This window comes from Rattus norvegicus, chromosome 20 (genome assembly GCF_021556685.1).
Source record: "Rattus norvegicus strain SHRSP/BbbUtx chromosome 20, alternate assembly SHRSP_T2T, whole genome shotgun sequence".
Classification (NCBI taxonomy): Eukaryota; Metazoa; Chordata; class Mammalia; order Rodentia; family Muridae; genus Rattus; species Rattus norvegicus.
In genome coordinates, this window is record NC_141553.1 from 22,135,804 (window position 1) to 22,163,430 (window position 27,627).

The following is a 27,627-nucleotide window of genomic DNA, read 5'->3' on the forward strand; positions in this document are numbered from 1 at the left end:
CTACAAAGATAGGCCCAACTAGTAGGTGACTATTGCTGGCAATTCACGAATTACAGTTCCTAGATAAAAGTACTCCCAAGTTAAGCCGTTTACCTACTTTAAAAATTAGACAGCTAAATAAATGGCATATTACAATAATTCCAAGTACAATTCTAAAGTTACTGCCATCATCCTTTTGAAATACCTCAATACTTCCTAATCAGAACTCTCACCTCTATTATTTTCCTATAAATTCTGTAATAAATTCCCAAGCAGAGCCATTGCCTACAATGAATGTTAAAATTCCTTGATATTTAAGAACCTTTCATTGTGAATACTTAAGCTGTGAATTTCTTTAGCACGCTCTTCTAAAGCAATCACTAGCATGTGTTAACCCACTTCCTTGTTCAACTAGCAAAAGTTCAAAGAACAGCAAACTTTTCACTAAAGACTGAGAATCACTATAGGGAAATGGTTCTTAGTTGTGTTCGTAACTGTATGGTGTTTCTGGTGAAGTGGCTCACTGAAAAAGACCTTCACCGAGCCAAATGCCCCGAACTCAATCCCTAAAATCTATAAGGTAGAAGGAGAGAACTGACCCCAAAAAGTTGCTCAGCAACTCTCACTGTACACATGCAGCTGCACGCAAACACGAGCACACAGATAGTAATGATGCGTAGATGACAAAAGTCTAGTAATTTTTCAAAGAGGAAGAAACAAATGAAGCAAGATTAATACCCTCAGTCTGTTCATAATTTTTCATGAATGTAAGTACTTGACATTAGAAGCACATATAAAGCATTAAGTCAGACTCTGATCATAAGGAAAACCAATATTATCTGGGCAGGAAGAAATAATTGAACTCTGTATTTAAGATATGATGAAATGAAGGCCAGGTGTGTGGTGGCGCAAGCCTCTTATCCCAGCACTTCAGAGGCAGAGGCAGGTGGATTTCTGTAGGTTCAAGGCTACCCTTGTCTACACAGTGAGTTCCAGAAATTGCCAAAGCTACATAGGACCCTGTCTCAAATACCCAAAATTGGGAGAAAGATTTGATGAAGTCAAGGTGTTCATTCAGTGGAAAAGCACACACTTGAATACTGCATGAACCTTGGTTTTATCCAAAGCCTATTAAAGGTAAAAACAAACCAACACACAGAGGAAACAAAACAAAAATACTATTCCTAAAACTCCTCTACATTAAAAGGAAAAACATCTACATTTTCATCAAGATTTTTTTTTTTTTTTGGTTCTTTTTTTTTTTCGGAGCTGGGGACCGAACCCAGGGCCTTGCGCTTCCTAGGCAAGCGCTCTACCACTGAGCTAAATCCCCAACCCAAGATTTTTAATATTAACACACCAGTAAATTAACTAGCAAGTTATAATTAACATAACATAAATTAGTAAATTATCATTCTAGTAACATAATTGAAATACAAATCAGAACAAGAAAAAAATTAATTTTTTTTCTTTTTTTTTTTCCTTTTTCGGAGCTGGGGACCGAACCCAGGGCCTTGCGCTTTCTAGGCAAGCGCTCTACCTCTGGGCTAAATCCCCAACCCAAATTAATTTTATAAATATATTATTAATACATATCTACTCATTAAACTAAAACTATTTGACAAACACTCTACTCCCTTATAAAATTACATACATCTGAACAAAAGCAGAAATCCGGAAATAATAATTTTGGTAATCTGTTATTTGTAGGTTCTTCTTTTCCCCATGGCAGAAATTAAGTTTCCTGTCTACTTCCTCTCCGTGCATGGAGTACAGCATACATACCTGTCCTTGTTTCCAACACTCTTTGAAAAGCTTCCAGTTGTTACTATTCTTGTAATCTTTAAGCCATAAGACATGCTGATCACAGATCCAAGTGTGTGGTATGTCACGGTAAAACTTATTGCTTTCATTCGTGGCAGATTGTCTGCTTTCTTTAGGTTCTTCGTTAGGCTCTGATTTTACATTGATCTTGGACGTTTTATTCGGTGGGATTTTGTTTTCAACGACTGAGGCAATGATGTCATCAAGAATGTTAGGCATAGTCCGGCCGCCTTTGCCACTCTATTAAAAAAACCAAAGACTTCTGAAAACAGTGAGGACCCTAAATTTGGTGATGCAACAAACCACAACTCTGCAGGCTCAGAGCACAGCTGCCCTAATTTACACACTGGTGTGGCCTCCTGCAAAGGGTGTAGGGATGAGAATTCTCCACACACTTTAAAAGCATCTATAATGTCGTCTCCTTGGGAAGTCATTCTGCAAGCATTCCATAGACACTGACATATGGTTCTGATTCTTTCCCCCACTACTAATATAGCATTCACATCGTGCAAACTCATCTTAGAGCTCTCTGGACTCACAGACCCTTCTCCAGCAGGCCACGTGCAAAATACACAAAGCTCTAGCTTTGAAGGGAGAGCTAGAATGAGAACAGGCCAGCAATCTAGCCCATTGCATTTCATCTGCTAACTATCAAGGAGCTAGATGCTGTGGAACTTAGACAGCATGCACATCACCAAATCTAACACAGAGATTAGCCAGCACACTCACTGAGGCTCCCATTGAATACACTGGCGCAAAGGCAATGCCAGCATCGGTAGAGCCCACACGAAGCTTGCCAGCTGTTGTGGTCAGCAAATCCCGCAGGGTTGAACCCTGTTCACTGTTCTGGGATGCTGGAGGGGATGTGCTGCCATTTGGAGAGTCAGGGGTATCTTGTTCTTCATCTTCTTTAATTTCCTTTTCAAGTGTAAATTCTTTGTTTTCTGAAATAAAATTTAACAAAGATTTTGAATACATTCAGTACTGAAGTATAGAAACAATAGGTTCCTTGCATTTTATAATGGGGATAACAACCTGCTGTAGCACTCACTTTACCTGATCACAGACTGATGGGTTAAAACCCTCAGTACACAACTCTGGTTTTTCCCAGAACCTCAGACTTGTTAGTCGTTTATCTGTTGTGAATAAAAATGGTCAAATGCTAGCATAAATTATAGTTCATTTATAATATGGTACTCTGACAATTTTGCAAACCTGATTCATAAATAAGTATGTAATTAGTTTGATATCAATTTTAGGGGTGCTGGTTCCTAATAAAGAGGACACATACTTCTTGGTCCTGAGCTGTCACTGAAGTAAGGCAGAAAGCACATTTACAGACCATGTGCAGTGAGGACACTGACATTCACACTGAAGCCCTTCAGCACAAACCTTGTTTTTCCTCTCTGGATTTTTGCTCAGCAAGATCAGCCAGCCAGTGCAGTGGTGACTGGGACTCGGGAGGCGTCAACCTGCTGTCTGTGCTTGCACTTCCAGGGCTGCTGCTGCCATTAGCCTGAGCTCTCTGGGGGGTGCTCTGCTGCTGAGACTCAGGCGGGCACGCAGAGGTTTTATTACTGTGATGAAGAGCATTCTGTAGAACCTGTAAGGGTGAGACACTTAACTTTAACACTTTCCTCAGTTACTCAGATCAAAAGCAGTCAGAAGGCATTTACACGAGTAATACAGAAACACAGTTATTTTTTTCCTTTGTGAGACAGTCCCACCATATATCTCAGGCTAACTAGAAACTGAATTCACAGCAATCCTGCCCCGGCTTCCTAGATGCTTTGATTAAAAGCATATCTCCCATGTGTGGGTAAAACCTGAGTTTCAAACATCCAAAGCTAAGTCAGGTAACTGTTGTGTGGTACGCAAACAGAGACTTTTCTACTTACTTGAGACACGCCATTCATTGTAGGGACATTTCCACCCTGTAAATTCTGTCTGTTCGCACAGTGGCAATGGGATTTAATTCCATACTTCTCCCTAAGAACGTGCATGGCATCGAGAAGGTCTGTCAACACTGCAGAGCAAGCAGCAGTGAGTAACGATTAGCATCGCAGGTAGGAGCGCACTCTCCGCGCTGTCTAAGAACCTGTGAGCACGCAGAGCTCATGAAGCCTTTGACTTCTCAGAACTCTTACAGGTATCTCGGCATCACGGAACCACCAACCAGACCTAAGTTCATTTCCTCACTGTCTAGTTATTAAGGTATCAGAACACTTTTCTGTAGGGAGCATTTCTTCACTAAGTCTGGGAAGGAAGATTTTTGTCCTACAATCTTTATTAATTTTAAGTGCTCCTATAATGTTGAACAAGGCAATTCAATATTAGTTAAACTATCTTTCCCCCCTTTATTACATATTTGTTTGTTTGAGGAGTGGGGTGGGGGGAGGTGAGGCACGATGCATGAATACAAGCTATGTATGTTACCAGCTGAGGTTGTTCTCAAACACATAAAGTCCCAGCGTGTCAAATGCGGAGGTCACAGCAGGACTCATCCCCCACAACTGTACGTGCTCTTCCTATTTCGAGCCCTCGGGACCTGGATACAAAGGAAGACTCACCAGAGCCAGGGATAATCTGAGTTGGCATCAGATGTTTATGGTCATGAGGCTGACCTTTCACACACTTCATCCAAGCATACAATTCTTTATCTGTAAGACAATATACCTTGTTTCAAGTTCATAGCTTTAATTATAAAAGTGACAGTTGTATAGTCACATAAAATTGAAACTGTAGTGTTCTATTTTATTTTGCTCTGTTGTTAAAAAGTCAGAAAAAAAAATCTACCACCCAGTGAATCTTGATAAAAGCATTGGCTGAGCAGTGGAGGGTATGACAGGAGGGTATGACAGTGCTTTCTGAAACAGCACCCTTTGGTACTGTGTGCAGGGTCGCTTCCACCTTCTGTCTGACTCCAAACTCAGTTAATCTGCAGCTCTCAGTTATTTCCTCCGTAGGACAGGCTGTCTTACATTGTAGAGGTTGAAGGGAACCCTGCCTTCTTTGCTACTGTTCAATGAATGCTGACATGAGGTTTAGGGTCAGCCCATATCTAACATGCACAAGGCCATGGTTAAAATAATTGCCAACATGCAAGGAAAATGCAAAAACAGTCAGGACAGGAAGAGAGGACATGGGTAGAGGAATATTTTTTTAAAAAGATTTACTTAATTTTATATATGAGTATACTGTAACTGTCTTCAGACACACCAGAAGAGGTCATCAGATACCATTATAGATGGTTGTGAGCCACCATGTGGTTGCTGGGAATTGAACTCAGGACCTCTGGAAGAGCAGTCAGTGCTCCTAACCACTGAGCCATCTCTCCAGCGGGATAGAGGAATATTAATTGCTACTGCTGATCTCAAACGAGACTCCACACATGTAGGTGTACTGTGAGCGCAGCATGGGGTACTCCATATATCCCTGAGACAATTATTAACTTACTGATGTAGGCGGCCACTTACAATGTGACTCTAAAGCAAACCAATAAAAATGTACACAGCTCAAGCAATTCAGCATAAATCCTAGAGATAGTCCATGAAAATCCTCATTGAAATTAATTTTTAGTAAACAAACTTCAAATGCTACCTTTAAGAGGTCTCTTATGCACACCTGAGAAGGAACTATAAATGCTGCTTATACTGCAGTCACTTAAGCTGATGAGCTTGTGTAATGGATGCACCCCTATCCTGTGATTTTATAAAAGCAGTTAATGGGAAAGTCAAGTGATACACAAGATGGCACATGTTACACACTTGAAGGACTGACTGCTTTGTCATAAACTATATCTATAGCTTCCAAACAGAGTACTACAGAAGCTAATGGCAGCACTATCTGAATTTATTATAAATATTATACCATGTTTAAAAAGGGCGATGAAACCTTCATGTAGAACAAGGCTGTGGGGTACAGGACAAACTATAGCAAAATAAAATCTATTTCCAAAATCTGACAAAGGGAAACAAAAGGCCTATGGAACAGGAAAATGAAATGTTAACCATGCAACTACCTTCGCAAAGATGTCACAATGCGTTCTGACGAGATTAAAAAGATCCCATACAAACAGGACCTCCTATATGCCCTAGCTCCTAGCTGCAGCCCCACACCTTAGGAAGTTACCTGAATGTTAACATGAATTCCCCCCCCCCCCCCCCCCCCCCCCGGAGCTGGGGACCGAACCCAGGGCCTTGCGCTTCCTAGGTAAGCGCTCTACCACTGAGCTAAATCCCCAGCCCCTAACATGAATTTCTTAACATGGTTACATCATTTACTCACATTTACTGTAGACTTTCTGAAATGCTTTAACATACTCAGGGCTTATTGGTAGTAAACGTATAGTAAAAGGGTTGAGAAAGTGGATTAACTCGACCAATGGAAAAGATATGCAGACTAAGACATAGCTCTTCCCCCCCCCCCCCCCCCCCGTTATGCAAGCCAAGGACACAAAGCCTCTAATCCCTTCCCTTCATCCTAGCTTTATTCACGACTGGATACACTAAAGCAGCCACTTCCTGACCAGCCTTGTGTAAATTTTATGAATCAACAGGCTCTTGCTCTACACCCCTGGCTCAACTTGAACCCGAACCAATCCTCCTGCCTCAATTTCCAGAACATGTATCACCACACCTGTACAACTCTATTTTTCCCAGTGGAGGAGACTGAACCTAAAGCCGTGTACATGTTAGGCAAGTGTTCTACCTCTAACCTTACATACTAAGCTCCTGAATAGCCTTCAACACTTTTGATGCATTTAATAATTTCCTTTTAAAATTCTATCTTCAACTAGGTTAACAGGTAAAATGCTAATACCATTTTATGTGAAAAATTATACAAAAGTTTTCAATATCTGTAATAAAAAAATTTTTCTCTTCAATCTTTAAGATCTATGACATAACTGGGTGTAGTGACACACCAGCACTTGGGAGGCAGAGACAAGCAGATCCCTGAGTTTACAGAGTGAGTTCCAGGACAGAGAGGGCTACATGGAGAAACCCTGTCTTCAAAAACAAAAAACAAAAAGACAAAAACCAAAGCAAAGAAAGAAGACAGACAACAGTGCTCACATCGGCAGCACTCAGAGTAAAACGTGAACAATACAGAGAAGATTAGCATGGGCCCTACACAAGGATGACACGAAAAGTCGTGAAGCATTTCCTTCAGGCCTTGAAAGAACAGTCCTCAACTTCATATGGGAAAACATAAAACCCAGGTAGCCAAAACAATCCTGCACAATAAAAGAACTCTGGGAAGTACTACCATCCCTGATTTCAAGTTGTACTGCAGAGCAGTAGTGAATAAAAACTACATGCTATTTATTGCTATAGGGACAGACAGGTTGATCAATGAACTTGATTAAAAAAAAAAACACCCTAGAGAATTCAGTACCCCTCCATTATACAAATGATAAACCATCTCAGAAAGAACATAGGGAAATAACACCCTTCACATAGCCACAAATAATATAAAATATCTTGGTATAACTCTAAGTGAAAGATCTGAAGAATCAAAGACCTCAGAAGATGGAAAGACCTCCCATGTTCACTGATCAGCAGGATTAACATAGTGAAAAACACCTTCTTACCAAAAGCAAGCTACAGATTCGATACAATCCCAATCAAAATTCCAACACATTGTTTTGCAGACCTTGAAAGAGCAATTCTCAACAAACAAACAAACAAAACCCAAACAGGATAGCCCAAACACTCCTGAACAATGAAAGAACTTCTGGAGGAATCACCATGCCTGACCTCAAGTTGTACTACAGAGCAATAGAGATGAAAAAGCACATGGTTTTGGTAGAGACAGGTTGATCGATGAATAGAATCAAAGACACGGCAATAAACCCACATATCTATGGACACTTGATTTTTGACAAGGAAGCAAAAACCATACAATGGAAAAAAGAAAGCATCTTGGACTAACAGTACTGGTCTAACTGGTGGTCTGCTTGTAGAAGAATGCATATAGATCCATACCTATCACCCTGCACAAAAGCCAAATCCATGTGGGTCAAAGACCACAACATAGAACTACATGCACTAAATGTAACAGAAAGAGTGGGGAACAGCCTTGATCAAGTTGCACAGAAGACAACTTCCTGAAAGAACATCAATGTTTCAAGCTCTAAGATCAACATTTGTTAAATGGGACCTCATGAAACTGAAAAGCTTCTGTAAGGCAAAGGACGATGTTGATAGGATAAAACAGAAGCCTACAGATTGGGAAAGGATCTTCACCAACTCTCACATCTCTACATCTGACAGAGGGCTAATATGCAAAACTTATAAAGAACGCAAGAAGTTAGACACCAAGGACCCAAATAACCAATTTACAAAATGGGTTCAGAGATGGACAACAGAGAATTCTTAACAGAGGAATCTCAAACAGTCAAGACCCCTAAGAGTGGATACAGAAAATGTGGTTCATGTACACAATGGAATACTATTCAACTATTAAAAACAAGGACATCATGAATTTCACAAGCAAATGGATGGAACTAGAAAAGATCATTCTGAGTAAGGCAATCTACACCCAAATGGACATTTATGGTATGTACTCACTGGTAAGTGGACATTAGCCATAAAGCACAGGATACTCAGGCTACAATCCACAAACCCAAAGAAGCTAAACAGGAAGGAAGGCTCAAGCAAGGATGCTTGAATCTCTCTTAGAAAATGGAATAAAATAGTCATAGGAGGCAGATGGAGGGAGAGAACTGGCTGAGGGAGGGGATGAGGAGGGGAATAAGAAGTGGGGGGAGTCAGAATCAGATGAGGGGAGGGACAGGAGAGATGACCAGGAGAATGAACGGAAACCAGAGGCTGGTGGAGATGGGCATCCCTAGAACTTGCCAGAGATCTGGGAGTGGGGAGCATCCCAGGTGTCTATGGGAGTGACTTTAGGTGAAAGTCCGAGCAGTGGGAACATAGAACCTGTAGCTAGACAGAACCCCTAGTAGTGGTAAGGACATCTACCCACTCATATAACTTACGACACAAAATTCGTCCTGTCTGCAAGAAACTGCAAGGCCTTGTCAGCCTCAGTGGAAAGGCCTATTGCTGTGAAGGCTCGATGGGCGTGATACTCACCCTCCTCTCACAACAGAGGGGAAAGGGAGAACAGGGTGTGTGTGTGTGTGTGTGTGTGTGTGTGTGTGTGTGTGTGTCAGTGTCAGCAATTGTGATATAAAATGAATAAATAAACAGGAAGACAAAAAACAAAAAGCCAACCACCCCCGAAGCAGAACAAAGACCTATGTGATAAATGGTAGTAATGGGAGTGCTCTTAAACCTTTGTTTAAATAGTATAGACTGATACGTAGTATTCAATTATGACTTAACATTAACCACTATTAAGAGAGCCTAGAAAGATACCCATACTATGAACTGGAGTCTGAAAGCATGAAGCCTCAACTAAATTTGAATTTGGTAACTGAAGAAATTCTGCCTTACAGTGGATCCATTGCAGGTTGGGCTTCGGTGGGTGGATGGGACTAGAACATGAAGCTGGAGCTTCGCTCCAAATGCAGACACTAATAAAGTGAGTTGATTGCTGCTGCTGACCCAAATGTTAGGACTATCCTCAGTGTAACGTACCCACAGGTAAGGAAGGGCTTAGCAATAGAGTACCTCCACTCCATCTCATTAGACTATGTGCCCACCTCTAGAACTCTTCCTCTCCTTGGCCTTGTAGCAATCCAAGCAAGCCACAAATCCACACTTGCGGCACACCCAGTGGACATTGAACAGTGTGGCCTCGCACGCGTCACACATCTCCCGGACACCTCGCACTGCTCTTTTCCAGGCAATTTTGGCTGAAAAGAGAAGGAAGCAGAACTTTAGAGGCAGGCATGTTCTGTTTGGTGCACTTCTGGCCGAACTACAGCAGAAATAAGTGACAATCAATGAAGAATGACCACACTGTCTTAATGAAAACAGGAACGGATTCTTACTTCTATATGACAACAGCTTCTCTAAATATGCAGCTGTCATATTATCAGGCAGGCCACAACTATCTGTCCTCCTGCCTCCACTCCCAAAGCAGATTTCTTATAAGACTCCCAAGGAACCCTAAGTAAACACTGAAGTGTCCAGCTTGTATCCAGAGTAGGGTTTCTACCATGTAGTACGTTTAGTGAGGTCTATGGCCTCCCCACAAGTAGCAAGCAGTCACAGCTATCTCTTTCCAGTGTGCTGCAAAATATTTCTAATTATTACACATCGACATACCAGGGAAGAAAAGGTAAAGAAAGAAGCTAAGGAACACTGAGCCCATCTGCCACATCGGGACTTACTGCTGTGCAGAGTTTTACATTTAAACAAACAGAATCAAGGAAGTTACTTGGTAAACAAATACACAAAGTAGTAACTTTTCTGTTTTATAGGCCTGATATTTGAAGACATTATCTGCAGTAAGTTAAAGTCAAACAAAATGTAGAAGATTCAAATATAAAAAACTAGTGATGAACTAACATATCTGTACATATATATATACACATATATATACACACACTATAATTTTCATGCAAAGACGTCATACTAGTTTATGTTGTAGACTTATGAAAATATTGTAATTTCATGAATAGTCCACTCAGTTTCAAAATGGAACATCTGAACCTCAGTTCCTTAAGAGGTAGCATTATCACAGCTGAAAGGTCAATACGATTCGGTAAGATGAGGGACTCACAGATTAAACAATAGAGAAAGTTCTCTGAGGGAAATGTGTAAGGTGTATGTTGTATTAACTTCCTTACCGTCCTTTTTCACCCAGGACAAAGCTGTCTTTTCAGATGTTACTAACTGACAGAACTTGTCACCTATTATGTCCAAGATATATTTAGAGGTTTCAACATCTATGTCATCATCTTCATAATTTTCATGGGTCCATAAGCTCATGGCTTCATCATCATATTGATCAGGAGAAGAGAAACCATCTATCCTGACTACTCCATTCTTACTGAAGGACAATCTGAAACATTAAACACAAAACATTAGAAACTAAGATGAGAATTTTTGTGCTCCCACAGTATAAACATGTTGTAATTATAAGCCATGAAAGAGGATAGTTTCTCACACGTACTCAAGTTATTTATCAATTTCAAAGTCTCAGGCATTATCTAGTGACAATGACAAGCAGCACTGGTTTTGGCTTTAGGCTATTTCAAGAACTAAGAGTTGGGGTCTAAAGCTCACAGTACAGCAATGAGCCAGCATGTACAAGCCTCTACGTCCAACCTTCAATAGGGCAACACTGATTATCTACTGTGAGTAACTACGATCCTTGGCTAACTACTGGGAACACTACGAGGTATAAGGTGAGGGAGACGGAGTCAGTACATCTGGCCAACGTTATCAAAGCAATTGATTTGTTTGTTGTTGTTGTTTCCTTTTACCCCACCCACCAAACGTTACACACTGTGACCCAGCCTAGCTTTGAACTAGCAACAAGTCTGTGTAACTATCCTGAGTTCTGGAATTGGAAGCATGTAACAGCAGACTTAAAGTTATTCTATGACTAGCCTTCCTTAATCTAAAATTCATCAAGTTAAAAGTTTAAGGTGGGGGGTTGGGGATTTAGCTCAGTGGTAGAGCGCTTGCCTAGCATGCCCAAGGCCCTGGGTTCAGTCCCCAGCTCCAAAAAAGAGAAAAAAGAAAAAAGAAAAAAAAAAGTTTAAGGTGATTAAGTTTAATCACCTTAGGAGTTCTAGTTTTATAACTGTAGCCATCTTTTTATTTTAATGAGGTGTTTAGTTTTTGAGACAGGGTCTCATAGCCTAGGCTAGCTTCAAACTTGCTATATAGCAATCCCGTGACCTGACAATAACCTTGAACTTCTAATTTCCCAGGTTCTGCTTCTCTTTGAAAGCTAATATATTCATCCCTCTGAGAAGCAACCTATTTAATCACCTTCACCCAGTACAGACTGTCTTCATCAGAACATTTCTTTCCCTCAAACCTGAGGATTTCTCATCCTGTCAAAACTACTGCCTTGATTCCTTTGGAATTTCTTTCACACATGCATGAGTACCACTTCTATACCCTCAGCTCCTTCCCAAGGTGCCCTGCATTGCCTTTGGTGGACCAGTAGCTACAGACTCTGAAGTAAACGATAATGTATGGCTTTGGGGTTTTTGTTTATTTTCTTTTTTTGAGATAGGGTCTCTCTACATAGCCCAGGCTGGGCTCAGACTGAGCCCTGTGTCCGCTGATCCATGTGCTGAACTGCAGCAAGGGCTGTGTGCACTGTGTGTCTCCACAACTGTCCTAAGCACCCACACAGCCTCCAATCAAACAGCTTGGCCGGCAGCCTCGGAAAGCTCATCACCTTCATGGAGGCACCAAAAGGCACAGACGGGATTCAAGAACAATCGTGAGGTCTAGAGGGTGAGACTTAGAACTAGTTTCTGGCCTTTCTTATAAAGTTTTTTATATGTAAAGTACTTAACAATATTTATGTTAAATAGATTATTATCTAAATGATTTCTGTATTTTACTATAAAACTTGGGAACTACAATATGATATAATAGCTACGATGTTTAAGTATGACCATTCCTTGTTTTATAGCCAAGGTTGTTTATCTGGATTCATAGACATTTTTTACTTAAATAAATGTTAAACTGTTTTGGCAAAAATATATGCATTTTTAAGAAATTTAAAATTAAGGTGGATATTTTCTTACAATTTTTAGGAAAAATTCTAACACTTTCGATTGAGAAAGAATGAATCTTTTCGAAGAAAGATCTCGTAACAATAGTAATTGAGCCACTGACATAGCACAGCATGAGAGGGTATTATTTAACCACTCTTCTACTTCTTACATTTTGACTTACCTCCTAAAGTAGTAAAATCTACAAAACACTGGTGAGTGAGTTGATTCTTCTCCCTTTTTACTACGGATAAGTCTACATTCTCGGCACTTTTGTAAGTTGGGCCCTATCTCACAGCAAGAGTCATCCTGCAGAAACGACTCTCCGGTTTGCTTCAGCTTCTTGACCTTCCGCCAGTCTTTCAACACTGAGCGAGGGACGCCAGCTGTAAAATTAGAAGGAACTTATTAACAGGATTGTGTTTTACAGAAAGGGTTAGTCTTTGGGGTGAAATTCTGGTTGATGAGACTAAATTCCAGGTCAACGACAGACAGCTGCTAAGGCTCCAAGAGCCTTGGCTTAGCTGCCCATCCTTCTAATCAGACAAGCAAGGAGAGCGGTAAACGTGTCGGTGAAATGAAATCTTTAAACCACATCTTTGTAAGAGTAGAATACCAAACATAAGAATCATTCACATTATGAACACATTTAGCTGAAAATAAACCTGTTACTAGGTATGGAGGTATATGCCTTTAATCCCAGTACGTGGGTATCTGAAGTACAAGAAGGAGCATGTTTGAGGCCAGCCTGGGATAGCTAGTGAAACTGTCTCAAAACCACTACACCAAACAACCTTCTCTCTCTTATGACAAGATATCAATATATCGATGGGAACAATATCCTTTAGAAAAATAAAAGGGTTCTGAAGAAAGGGAGAAAGGACCTACACAATATCAATTGGGATGTTTTGCCGAAGGACACAATTGAAAAGCAAACTTCCCCAGTAGGAATGTCTGTAAAGCCCACGTGTTCTGAGGGCAAACACAGACATGCCTTCTCCAGTAAAGGAAACAACACTCTCTCAGACGGACTATGCTCTAAGATATGTAGGCAAAAAGATAAATTCATTTACTGCACCCAGTCCCACTGTTTCACCACTGTTCCTTAGCAGGAACTAACAAGGGAACTAACAAGGGAGACATTAACTAATACATCAAGGGATACATCAGCTGTGTATCAGGAGCAACTGTAGGCCAGGAGGACCAGCCTGTAGGCGTAGCCTACGTATGCCTATACTTCCACCTACAAATAGCTAAGTAGCTAAAAGTATTCACTTAAGACCAAGCTCTGGAGCCCACCAGCTCTAGTTGTTTACCCTGTCCTTAAGATCCTATCCTTTACAGAGATTTGATGGATAGCCCACTTTTTGTAACACAAGAATAAACACTTCTTATCCTTTTCAAATCCTTTCCAATTGTATCAAAGACACACAGGTTCTGAAGCCAAATATTTCTTACCAAAACTGACAGCAGAATTCCTATCTAGATTTCCTACCAATACCTACTTATTGATAAATATAAATAGTATAAACACACACACGCGCGCACACACACATCCACTCTCCAATAGGTAGTAATGTTTAAAGTTGGATTAAAATATAAAATTCTTTTTAAGATTGCTGCCTGTTTCCCTCTTTTTAGTCTTTATCCTGGGCTAGAGCCACCCAGTAAGCACGTATGCGCATGCACACAGCATATGCTAGTTATGGCGTAACGAATGGTACAAGGAAGTTTCCAGGCTGCAGAGATGGCTTTCCAGTCAAGACCATTGGCTGCTTTTCCAGAAGGCCAAGGTTTGCCCTAGTGCCCACAATTTCAATTCCAGCCCCAGGGGAACCAATGGTTATTTTCTGGCCTCCACAGGCACCAGACATACACACAGTGTACACTTATTCAAGCAGGAAAACACCCATATACATAAAATGATAAAAAGGAATGTCTTTTCCAATGCATACAAGAGATCTTTCCTATGGACTTTATTAAAGGGTGTTAGAATAAACAAGACTTACTTCTAAATTGATTATATTCGAGAGTACTAAATGCAATCTGTTTCTATTTCTTTAAACTAGGAATTAACTTTAGCCAACAGACTTTTAATTTAGAATGTGAAACTCCATAACATTGATTGTAATAATTTAAATGGTACTATGATTTTTTCAAAAAGATACTTGAAAGCAATTCTTAATAATGTGATAATAAAATAGGCACTTCTGTGGGTTTTTTTAGGTGACTGAATTACAAAGGTAATTAATTTATTGAAGGGCTTTTGATACTGTTAATTCTTCTACACTAAGCTGTACTTGATAATACTAAATCTTTTAGGAATTTAACAACAGGATCTGCTTTAAGAAAGGCATCATCCTTTAAGTCAAAATGTCTAATTCTATTGATTATCTAAAATGTATAGGTCTGAGAATAAAACAGTTAACATAAATTATCTGACACTGTTTCTTTTATACAATTAGAATTTTTAAGACCAAGGTTTTTGTTAAGAAACTCAAAACAGCTGTCCTAATGAAGAGAAACCAGGAGGAAGAAATTAAAGCCACAAAAATACATGCTAACCCTGGATTTCTCACATGCCAACACCATAAATGTACTTTGGGATACAGAAACTAATTAGACTGTAGGGGACTCACTAGTGTATACATCAACAAATACTGTAAACATTCTAAAATTTGTTCACAATTTCAGCTCATATAAATTTATATAAAAATTATTTAGGAAAGGCAGCCAATCTCTAATTAAAACAAAAGGTAGAAGATATGCCCAACGACTAAATAAAGCAAAATCTATTGTGGCTTCCTACAAAATGTACTAAAATCATTCTGTATGTGTACGTATATATAAATACATTAATTATAAACTTACTTAGTTATAAGTTAACTATAATTAAGTTATAATCAAATTTATTCACATATGATATGATACATAATCATACGAAATCTTCTAACATGAAAACCCAAATCATTGACCATGACAAATGACAGCGCCATTAAACAAAGGGGGGTAAAAGTTGTCAAATTTCATCCAAGAAATAGATAATCAAAATTTAACTCTTTAACTTGTGTCATTTTTCTGGCTGAGCCAGAAGCAAATCAACCGTAACCTTACTTAATAAGCACAGAATTCAAACAAAGGGTGTAAGGGTGTCTACAGTCCTGGTCTGAAACTAAGCATGCGTCACCAAGTAAGGAGATTTACTAAGCGACAGAACCTGGAGTGGAGACCATTCATTCTGGCCACTATCTCAGAGTCTCACTTGGAAATACGCATATTCAGTATTGTTATGAAGAGAGAGAGGGAAAAAATATATGCTACTTAAAAATAATTTTATAAATTTAAGTTTGAAAGTATTTTCTAACTGCTGACAGCTATTTTCTGGAAGTTTAAGTAAAAAAAATTTGAATATGCAACATCAAAAGAAATATGTGGATTAAAACAGTTACTGACCACTATGTTTACTGTCAATTTGGTTGGGGCAATAATGAGAAAGAAAAAACCAACATTCACTGTCTACCTTCTGACTGTACTAGCACCTCAGTCTGTCAGTGTGTCTCAGACTGAGCCTAGCCTTTTCTATAATTCTATTCTTCTGGTTTTCTCTACTTCACGATGCCTTTCCACACAGGCACGTGGAAAAATCTCACTCTTGGAAAAGGCACAAATAAGGCTCCAAGCAACCGAGCACTCGGGGAAGGACTGCTTGGGAATCTCCGGAGAGAGATGTTTTATCTATGGAGGCAACTGCACACAAGCAGCAAAACTAGTAAGTCCTTCCTGCACTATGCGGCCAACGTACAAAGGATAAACAAACAAAAACTGCTTTAAAAGACATACAGAAACACTGTATAATGAATGACTACTACTGGTAGTTTCAGTTTTGAGGTGTATATTTAGTATGAAGTGCTTGCTGGAATAAACACAGAAAATTACAAGTATCTATCCTTTCTCTTCTACCTGTTGTTACCAATGGGACCCTCCATAAACTCACAGCTCTGTTAAGTGGGGAGCACATCATGCTGCTCCTCAGTACTGTGCTACAGGTCAGTAGGAATTACTTTTCTAACGAGATCATGTCACAGCCAAATACTCCAGTATCAGGAGTAGTTTTTTCTGGTGAGAAAAATTAAAGCTATATTTGGACATTTCTAGGAAAAGATCAAATCCTCAGTTACACACTGGACTGCACGTCCTTCTTACAGCAAATGCCAGGTGAAAACGCCTCAAAAATGGGGATCTAATCTTTTCCTCTTGCGGGGAGACACAGGGAAGGCAGAAATGAAGTTCACAACTACACCCTACAGAAGCACACCCTACAGAAGCCAGGACTCAAGAGGCCCCTTTTCTTATACAAATGTATTTACTCACCACTACTGCTGTTCTGCAACTTCAATTTACTTTTCTCTTTGGCGCTCCTGCTGAGAACACCATTGGGCTTCAAGTCTTCCTCGATCTCGCCCTTCCTCTTCTGCAGATCGTTCTGCTTCTTTTTGTAAGTCGGCTTGGGCTGCCGTTTAGTCCTCTGCTCCGCCTTACTTTCACTCCCATCTGAGTCTGCGCTTTCAGAGCCAGACTCGTAAGTTCTTTTGGCTTTCCTCCTGCTGGCTTTCTCATCCCTTCCATACTTGTCTACAGTGACCCTGCCATCCACACTATTCTGTATGTCACTAGATGTAGAGGCTATTAGGTTGACAGAACATGGCTTAATCATCTCTGATACACAGGTCCCTGAATTTTCCATTTTGTTAGTATTTTTGTCTTCTTCTGAATGTCTGGTGAGCCAGGCCTTCTTCAGTTTGGTGTGGTAGTTGGGCTGGCTGGGCTGGGCTGCCGGCCCATTCCCTACAGAGACTGCTTTGTTACTTGCAGCGCAGGTCATGGTGCTATCCAGGGGAAGAGAGGCTGCTGCAGTCTGATTTCTCACAGTATTGAGCTCAGCCTCACTGACATTACTATTTTTATACTGAGCTGCAGCCAATGCTGCCTTGTGCTTTTTTAAATGAATAAAATCAGTTGTGCCTGAGAAGCCAGAACCAGGCTGAACAGCATTTGCTGTCTTACTACAGGCCAGAGTAACTGGAACTGGGGTGCTGACTTTGCAACCCTTTGCTTGCGCCACTGACTGACTAACACTTTTTGAAGAAGGACATTCTAAGGGCGTGGAGGCCGATATGATATTTGATAAAGAATAAGTTGCTTCTGAACCAGCCAAGCTGGAGACACTGGTGGTAGGGCCAGCAGATGTGAGCACATCTGTCTGGGTAGCAGAGACTACATTTACAGCAGACATGACTGAAACAGGAACACTGCCCTGGGAGGCAGCTTCAAAGTTCTTCTCAGATTTCACATGAGCACTTTCTAAATTCACATTGGGTAGAAGAATTCTTCCAGTCTCTCCGGCTTCCGGTTTGAGGTAATCTGTTTTGTTTGCCCCGGATGATGCTCTTTCACAAACTCGATCTTTGGCAGCTAAAGGTCCAGATGGCACACTATCGACTTTTGTACTAGAAGGTGGACGGACAATGACGGATGCCACAGCAGCCTGAGACTTTCCACTATTCTTTTCCACAGGCCACTCGGCTTTCTCCTTGCTGAGGTTGTTAGACCTCCACACTTCCACTAGACTCTGGTCAGAACTCTTAAGGTCTGCCTGAGAGTCCTTTGGCTCAGGAATTAGCGTCGGGGGCTTCTGAGACTCCTGAGCTTTGCCACCAGCATTGACTGGCATCACTGGGGTCAGAGTGGGAGGGGAAAGGCTGCTGTAGCTGCTCTCCTTTCTTTCCAGGCTGTGATGGATTGGTGGATGGAACACTGGTGCCCTGTGCAGGGCGGGCATACTGCGGAGTGCGTTGGTAGAACACACGGTCAGATGGGTAGGACTCCTGCAATCGCTTCTGAACGTCGTGACTGAGTGAGATGCACTCTGGTGGGGAAGATGGTCTGGTACCTTGCCAACCAAACTTTCACTTTCTGGCTGGTGTTTAATCAAAGGTGGAGGCTTCGAGAGAGATGATATGAAAGACAGAGTTTGAGGATTGGCTGCTGCGGAAAGGTTACTGTTCTGCTTCTCAGTGTGGATACTGGAGACTTCTTTGGATGGGTAGGACCTTGGCGGCTCATTGAGCACACTGTTAGACAGCGTGGTGAAGTAGTTGCTCTGGGGCAGGCTCTGAGACACCGAGTGCTTCATCTTATACAGCTCTGACACCGAGCGGTCCATGTCTTTATCTGGTTTGATAGCATGGCTTTTAGGACTAGAAGACGATGGCACTACTCTGGAGTAATTCTCTCTCTCAACCTCATGGCCCTTGATCTTGGTTGTAAATGGAGCCACGTCAATGCTCTCCTGAAGAATCCGGCGGTGCTCCTCCTTGTATTTGTTCAGTCTCTCGCCAGTCTCTGGGGGCAGCCTCGGGCCCACAAAATGCCTATGCAAGTGACAATCTTTTCCTGCCTGTGACCTGTTAAGATCCAGGTCACCTTTTACTGATGTGGATGCGTTAGACCGCAAAGGTTCCATAAAAGCTTTCCTCTCCAATTCTCTACAAAGAAAATACACAAAGATTCCTGTAATCACTTTTCCATACAAAATGATTTTTTTTGAAATGTTATTCTATTTTGAAAGCAAACAGTTTTAAAATTGGAAGATAAACTAGTATGAAAAGAACAGAGCCACATTTACTGACTTATACCTATAATTACACTACTTGGAAGGTCGAGGCAGGAGGATTGCAATGAATTCAATAGCGGACTGAGACTCAACAGGCAAAACACAAGGAAAAGCAAAGAATCTCTTCAAAGCCTAGTTTTGACACCAATTTTCAATAAACTATTTAAAAAGTGAATTAAGAAAATCATGAAAGACAAAGGTATGTGTTAAGTGCTAAACACTGGGGAACTTACTCTTTGTGGTGATCTGCTAATGTCTTTGTCAGTGGAGGACTGGAATGCACTGTCATCTTGTGAGGTCGGGGAGGCTCTGCACTGGAAGGTCTGACAGGAATGTGACTAAGTAACCCAATACCATCCGCTGAGGTCACAGGAGTGGGTTGATGTAACCAAGGACTGGGAGAATTCTATTAAAAACAAAACCAAAAGCTTTACATTTAAGTTACCAAAACAACAGCAACAGAGAAATGCAAGCCTAAATTACTGAGCTGGGTAGACTGCCGTGTACCTGATTCTAGCAATCAGTTTCATAGCAAGACTTCTGACCATAGCATATTTATAAAACCTGATTTTTTTAAAATGAATCTGGTGAGAAATATTCAATTTTTAACCAACATTAATCATACAGACTTTTTACATTCAACTTAAAACAAATCAACATTAAAATAGTAACCTGTAAAAATATCCCTTCACTAAAAGTAGGTCCGAGCTGCCATTGTCTATAAACTTCGTTTTATGATCCCTATGATCCAACACCAGAAGAACTGGTGCTTACAGCAAAACCAGAATGTTAGAGCTAACATGGTTTTCCACTAGAAACAAAAATTATAATAGAGTTTGGCTGCCAACTTTCCCTGTAGAATAATTAACTTTGTAATGTAAGAGTTTATGCACAACTCCCAGATCATTACATTTAAGGCCTAAATGTGTTCACTGTACCCGGTAAAGCAGACCCACTAGAGTGGAGGTGCGGTGGCATTAACACGCTTTTGTTTTCTGTGACAGTATGCTGCCTGCATGAGAAGTTAGTTCTTAATATGGTGATAGTGACATACATGTTAAAGCCCATACGTCTAATGTTTAAAAACTGTTTTTATACTGTGACTCAATATAACTCAGGAGTGTGCTTTGTGAATCTGTCATTAGGATGAGTCACATATACCTGGAAAATTCCAACCACCTTTAGTTTGACTAAAGGAACACGCCTTATAACTTGTATCAACAATCTAAGAGTAGTTAGCATGCACCACAGAGCTAGCGTAAGGATACGTTACAGCTCTAAACCGCACAGGAGAACAGTGCACAGTGATGTACATACAAAAGGAATCTTATATATAAAATAACACAGACACCATAGTTACGTAAGCCTCAATGACAATGAAGAAGGACGTTCTTATGAAGTAGCGTTTAAACTGCCTTCCCCATCCAGTGGCTTCTGCTTCTATTATCTCATCACCTTGGTTACAGACAAAAAGTTACAGGATCTTTTTCTGCTTAAAATTTTATTTTAGTTTACATCTTTGTATTGTGAGTTTATATAAGTAAATAAAAACCTATCTATCATGAAACATTCTAAGGTCTTATAAACAATGTTATGTCTTTGCAGAGTTTGGAACTTATGGAAGAAGGTCCAAATCCATTTGTCAACTCTTGGCATCTATGTTCCTTTAGCTTCTCTCTGTGCAGTGCCAACTACTCTCATGACACAGAGTGGTTGCAATGACACATGGGCCATCAGGCTTGCTCTAAATTCTCAAGTGAAATATGTTGTCAGTGATCGTACACTTCACCTACATTATGTACTGTCTACATTCTGGTATGATTTAACCAGCAACTCCATTGGGTTTCAAGTCCAATGATCGCATGACCAATGGCACATGATCAAAGATGCAAACAGAATCCAGACCCTATCTCAGAAACAAAATCAAGAGGGATAAACTTGTAATTCTGGAAGCACAATCCTAGAACTAAAATCTTAACAATAGTAAATGTGCCAATACTGGGGAAGAACAAACTGTTAATTTCATAAAAAAAAAAAAAACAAACAAAAAAAAAACCCAAAAAACAAAAACAAAACAAAAAACAAAACAAAAAACAAAACAAACAAAACAAACAAACAAACAAACAAACAAAAAAAACAAAAAACAAAAAACCCAAAGCTCAAAGGAAGGCAAGCTACAGGGGAGTTACTGAGAATAAACCACAAGAAATGTCCTTAGATTGCCACTTGCTTAGTAGGTGTTCCTGACTATCAACACCAGTCATTGTAACATGAATTAATGGCACTGATAACCTCATTACTCCCGTCTAAAACTGCAAAAGCTTCTCTGACAAACTTTTGGCATCATGATAATACCCGTGTCTACTGTAATTTCCAATGCAATGCTAAGTATAAACAATATTTTTCCTGAAATAAATGATAAATTAGTAGCAAGGGCTTCCAAATCACCACTCCCAACATATTATGGATCTTGCCCAAAACATGGCAAGAAAAGTGTTAAGAACATGTGCCATCTGCATGGAAGCACTGTTCCTAAAAGCTAAGTACTAAAAATAACTCAAATGTCCACCGACAAAACACTGCTAAACAAAGTGTGGCAGGCACGGCAGCAGCCCCTTGATTAGCATGGAGAAGGCCCTAATACTAATGAATGGAAAATGTGTTCCTACATACACATACATGAAGTAAAATAGAATGCAGCTTTTAAAAATGGCCGTCCAGGGCGGGAGAGATGGCTCAGAGGTTAAGAGCACTGGCTGCTTTTCCTGAGGTCCTGAGTTCAATTCCAGCAACCACATGGTGGCTCACAACCATCTGTAATGGGATCTGGTGCCCTCTTCTGGCCTTCATGCATGCATTCATGAATACATGCAGGCAGGATCCTGTATACATAATAAATAAATTCTTTAAAAAAAAAAAAGGCCATCCACCTGTGTGTCAACCTGAATGAACCTAAAGGACATATTAAACAAAGACAGACAGATAACTAGAAAGGCCGTGAGGAAGGGAATTAAATGTCTAATGAGTTTCATTTTACAAGATAAAAATGTTCACAGCTTGTATACTGCTCAAAGATACCTGACCCTCTAGGATGCCAGATGACTCACCAGGAAACCTGCACTCATGCCTGGGCCTATGTTAGAGCCCCGGAGCCACAGGGCAGAAGGAAGCCCACACAGAGTGAGCTGTCCTGTGGTCTGTCCTTGAGTGTTGCTGCACCACTGCAACACGTACACATGGGATGGGTGGACCGACGGGTGGTAGGCAAATGAACGGGTAAACAAATCAACGCCTACATGGAGAAACTTGACTTACTCAATCGAAAGCTTGAAAATGAGAGAAATGATAAATTTCATGCTGCTTCGACTGCAAGTGAGGTGGTATTTCAAACCGTCCAGGAGGAATACTTAAAGAGCACATGGTCAGCAAAGGCCAAGCTTGCCTCATGGTAAGCATTTACCACTGGCGTCCATTCCCTCACTTTCACTGACTGTGTGGACTGTTATTAGCGCAGAGCATTTGCTGGAGAAAGCACGTATGCATGGAAGAGTGTGAGTTCTATCTTCCCGCCTTCTGCGTTGGTGTTAGTACAGAATTTAACACGGGATGACCCTGCAGTGATGTCACTATAGAAGTGCTGACAGCTTTGCCAAATACTAGGTGTGCCTAACTTTCAATGTCCTTAAGCACAAAAGGCACTTAGAAAGTCATGTTTTGAAACATGAGCATAAATGATGCATCCAGCTGCCCAAGGGCTAATATAACATCATTTAAAGAAACGTGTTTTTTGAAAAAAAAAAAAAAGCCTGTACTTTTACTACCAAAATATACGCCATAAGTCACAGTCGAACAGACAGTAGTGCAATCTAGAAAAGTTAAGTCTGGTGAGGTTATTATCCATCCGCGAAAATAAGCACCTGAAAATCTGCACTATTTTTAAAGTACCCACAGAGAATAAGTAACAGACACACACACTGCTCTGCAGCCAACAACGGGGTCACTTACCCTCCTCAATGAAGCTTCAGCATTAACTGCATTTTCTGGGTGAACCCACTTAGAAGAAGGGAGACCAAGTCCTGAGTATGCATGTGTTCCATTCGGATATTGCCAAATAATTGGGTAAAGTCCAAGCTGGTTATAGGAAGCGGAAGGATGGGCTTGTCCGAGAAGATGAGGTGACTGGTGCTGTAGCAGCTGCTGCTGCTGGTGAGCTAGTGCTAAATGGCTCAAGCTGCCTGTGTGAGCACTCTCCAGGCGCGGGTGGCCACCCAGTAAAGAGGCAGTAGGCACTCCAGGTAACACAGTGGGAAGTAAATGAGGGTGATGGACAGGATGGTGTGGACCACTAGTGAGAGGGTGAGTGTTAATGGTGGGTAATGGAGTTTGACTAGATGACCCAGCTAGTAAGTGGGGTCCTGGCGTTAAGGCAGGGTGATGGCTACCTGGGTTTAAACAGGTTCTGTGGGATGAGGAATGAAGAGGGAAAGGATGCTGGCTCAAGAAGGGTGAAATGTGATTAGCTCCTGCTTCTGATCCAATAAGCGCAGGGTCCCTATAGACCGTGAAGTGCTCGTTTTTATCAATGATTAGAGGGCTCTTTGTAGTTTCCAGAGCGCTGCCTCGAGTCGGGGCGGCATGGAAACTACCTCTGGATAACTCGTGCTCCGCTTTACTCGCCTGCCTTCGCTCACCAGCGGCCTGACTGTTCCCATAAGCAGCCCGAGACTTTACAGAATCAGGAGAGTGAGTGACCTTGGGTTTAAAAACTTCAGGTGAAGAACTGGATTTTGTCTTCTGAGTATCTACTGAAGTAGTTAGTTTAGATCTTATAGTTTCTGGGGGTGGACTTCGCTTATGCAGCTGATCCTCTGTGACAGAAACCGTACTTAGTGAAGACATGTATGAGACATAGTGATTTCTCTCTTTCTCCATTTCTCGGTTATCATTTCCTGAAGGAGTATTTGTAGTACTTGATTGTGTTAAATCCACTTTCACTACATCACTGACCCAACTCTGGTCACAATCTTTCTTTGCTGCTTCTAGGTATTTAGCATTTGAATGTTTGGAATCACTAACATTTGAATCCATGTTCTCAGGTATCTGGAGACCAAAAGTATTTGACTTTTCCTGAGCTGCCCTCTCTGAATGAGTGTCGTTTTTGATATCCATAGCACACTTGGGTGTCGGTGTTCTGGACACGACCCTGTCCTTTGATGGTAATTCCACTGTGCGTTGGTTTTCCATATTGCATTCTTGAAGGACTGAGTCATTAGAATTGGGGTCAGCATCTGTGGCTTGCTCGGATGCACGGAGAGTTATCTTGTCTTGTAGGTGGCTATCCATGGACTTGAGCTTCTCCCCTTCTTCATGGTTTTTATCTTCTTGCATCTGGTCCCAGTGAGGCCGAGTATCTATGAGAATCTCTTCTCCTGCCTTCTCAGCTGCCTGGGGTTGACCATCCTCTCCATTTATCTTTGAAGTGATTTTATTTTTCAGTTCATACTCTGGTGTTTGTTCAGAGGAATTCTCAGTAATTCTCTTGCTTGAGTTTTCTGAGTCACTGCTCTCAGAAGCGTCGGAAGCATTGTCCGTCCGCAGCCTTTTCATGGTCAGCCTCTTTTCATCCTCCTCAGGTTTCCGTCTTTTAGTCACCATGTGTTTGTTTTTACCTTTAGGATTTTCTGTAACATAAAAATATTTTATCTTTCATGATCAATAAGCATATTTTAATGTGTTTTTATTTATGAACATGCCCTTAAAACATAAAGCAGGTCTAGCTTTGCAGGGCGACTCATGCCTTTAATGCCATCCCGAAGCACACAGATTTCTCTCAATGAGATCCAGGACAGCAAGGGGTATGCAGTGAAACTATGTCTCTCTGTCTCTGTCTGTTTCCCTCTTCCTCTCCCTCCCCCGCTCCTCTCTCAAAAGCAACTTTTAAAAAGTGGGTTGTACCTCCTCGGGATCCATAGTCGTATTTATCTCCCTTCATCCTCTCTTCATCAGGTGCACTGCTGTCTGAGCCCTTCCTCTTACTTGGACGAATACTTCTTTGTTGCTGTTGCTGGTGTGTATTCTGTTTTGGTACAGCAGCTTGAGAGTTCATTGCTGGTCTGGGACTATTTGCTTGAGCACGCGTATAATGACCCTAAAAATAAATCAACAATGATTTTTATTACTATTTGATTAAATAGCCTAAGAAAAAGTATTTTGTTAAAATGCATTACTAATAACATACATACGTGAACAGTGCTGATATTTTGACTGGCACGAGACCTGCGTCGTGATGTAATGCCAATATTTTCACCTTTTAACAAAGAGTGAACGACATCATCTAGAAAGGTCATTTGAACCATAGAAGGATCGACATTCTGTGGTTCTAGTACCTAATCCATGACATAAAACAAACATTAAATCTAACAAACTGACCAGCATAACATTAGTACAATTTTTTTACTCAGTTGAACTATTACAAATCAGTTTGGGAATTCAAATTTGTACAATACCACCTGCTTATATAACCAATTTTAATTACAAAGACAAAATTACCTTTTCCCTTTTGCATTCACTGTAATTCTTGAAAGAGAATTTTAACAATTAAATGTGCTGTGAGAACTATGTTTTGAAAGTGTTCAGTAATGAAAAGAAACTACATGGGAGATATTTATTATTGGAGAGAAGAAAAAACTCAAGTTTTAAGAAAGTTAAGTTTTAATCTGGGGGTGAGGGATGGGGTGGGGTATCAACTAGAGACTGACCTTTGTGTACTGAAGTAAGTATGACATCACTACCACTTCCTAACCAAAGTAGCCCAATGGGACATCAGCTACACTCAGGTGTATCAGGTTTATTAGGGCTTAGAAACCTGTAGAGGGCCGGCCGGACGGCTCAGTGGACATAAGCACTAACTCTCAAGCCTGCACAGTCAACTCCCAGGACCCACATCCTGGGGTGAGACCTAAAACTTGTTCTAGGACCTCCATAGGTATGCTGTGACAGTCACACCTATAAACGTGTGTGTGTGTGTGTGTGTGTGTGTGTGTGTGTGTGTGTGTGTGTATGTATGTATGTATGTATGTATATACATACACATGCACACACACACACAAAAAAAAATTAGTAAAATTTAATATTGTCAGGTGGCAGATGCCTTTAATCCCAGCGCTCAGGAAGCCGAGGCAGGCAGACTTCTGTGAATTCAAGGCCAATATTGGTCTACACAGTGAGTTCCAGGACAGCCAGGACTGTTACATAAAGAAAGCTTGTCTTGGAAATGCAGGAGGACCTAGATTTACCCTGGAAAAATATCCTTCTCAAAGGATTACGTGAGAGGCTGGGCTTGGAGGTTGGGAGTGCATGCACTCAGCACGTGGAAGGTGTGCTCAGTATGTGCAAAACCCTGGTCTGACCCCCAGCACCAAGACTGTAACTATTTACCTGATCATTCATAACGATCATGGTGCGGGTGAAGAGGTCATGATGAGTAATTATGCCAGTAAACCACTGGGTGGCAGAATCTTGTCTATAGACTCTCACTCTGTATCCATTTAATGAATAAGGACCTTTAAAAAAAAAACAAAAAACAAAAAACAAAAAACAAAAACAAAAGAAAAAAAAACAAAACACAAGGGATATCTTAAATGAAGACATTTCCCATTTAGGAATACTTAGGAATTACCTTTTAAAAGCAACAAGCTCTGTGACAGATGAGAAATACACAAGGTTGGCTTTAAAAATGCCTTAGAAGAGAAGTATCTTAGTTCAGAATGCAAATTATTATAGACACTGTTACACACAGAGAATTTTTGCAATAATAAATTAGGAAGAGAACAGGACACAATGTAAAGCCATGGTTCTAAAATATGGTACACAGAAGTAAACTAGATAAAAGTTTGGGGAAATGAGGTCATGTCTGAAATAAAAAAGTAATCATAATCTGGTTTATGGGATGGAAGGAGGAGCTAAGTCTGAAGGCATAATACCTTACAACCCACACCAAAGGCAGCCTCATGTATTTTGCCAAAGATAGAAGGGGATTATTAATATTTTACTTTTTTACTCCCTACAGAATTATTTTTTAAAACAACAGTGTGATTATGTCACCAAACTCTGCCAAAAGTATGGCAGGAATACTAAGCTGAGCACAGCCATCATCTAAAACAATTGACATTTTCTGCATCGCTAGACTTTAAAAAAATACTTTAATAATGTCATTTAAAGAGATTTCAAGATACATGTAATTTGGAACCTCCATTTTTTTATACTTGATATTAGGAAATTGTCCCCCAAACTAGCCTAGGACAAGAGGATAGTAACTTTACTTAGAGATTTAAAACAAACTGTACAGACTAAGGTGATGGTTCTAGACAGGAAAGGGTTCTGAGGTCTGATAGCTGTTGAGCAGAAAATTACAGGAAGTCCAATTTATTTGTTTGGTTATCTATTTACTTATTATGGTTGAGACTCTCCATGACTGTCACTTCGAGAATGCCTC

The 27,627-nt window shown here is 40.6% G+C and overlaps 1 protein-coding gene and 1 non-coding gene across 25 annotated transcripts in view; one reads left to right on the top strand and one right to left on the bottom strand.

The window, feature by feature from the left end:
* The window catches only part of Jmjd1c (jumonji domain containing 1C), a 162,155-nt gene that overhangs the window by 15,901 nt on the left and 118,627 nt on the right, over positions 1-27,627 (bottom strand). For 5 of the 24 annotated variants that reach the window (XM_087596792.1, XM_087596793.1, XM_087596794.1 and 2 more), the window contains 14 exons: positions 26,571-26,695; positions 25,376-25,440; positions 25,089-25,281; positions 23,139-24,814; positions 19,367-19,539; positions 16,832-19,005; positions 12,645-12,846; positions 10,568-10,782; positions 9,476-9,628; positions 4,374-4,463; positions 3,702-3,829; positions 3,196-3,406; positions 2,533-2,747; positions 1,765-2,043 (listed from right to left, as the gene is read on the bottom strand). In XM_087596792.1, coding sequence (XP_087452918.1) covers positions 1,765-2,043; positions 2,533-2,747; positions 3,196-3,406; positions 3,702-3,829; positions 4,374-4,463; positions 9,476-9,628; positions 10,568-10,782; positions 12,645-12,846; positions 16,832-19,005; positions 19,367-19,539; positions 23,139-24,814; positions 25,089-25,239 — 5,667 coding nt within the window. In that variant the 5' untranslated portion in view covers positions 25,240-25,281; positions 25,376-25,440; positions 26,571-26,695. Of the gene's footprint in view, positions 1-1,764; positions 2,044-2,532; positions 2,748-3,195; positions 3,407-3,701; positions 3,830-4,373; positions 4,464-9,475; positions 9,629-10,567; positions 10,783-12,644; positions 12,847-16,831; positions 19,006-19,366; positions 19,540-23,138; positions 24,815-25,088; positions 25,282-25,375; positions 25,520-26,570; positions 26,696-27,627 lie in introns of all 24 variants that reach the window. The other 19 variants (NM_001445105.1, XM_087596782.1, NM_001191719.4 and 16 more) reach the window with 4 other exon arrangements.
* Positions 6,871-6,973, top strand: LOC120099047 (U6 spliceosomal RNA). The gene has a single exon (XR_015646074.1). It is a non-coding gene; the product is annotated as a U6 spliceosomal RNA (small nuclear RNA).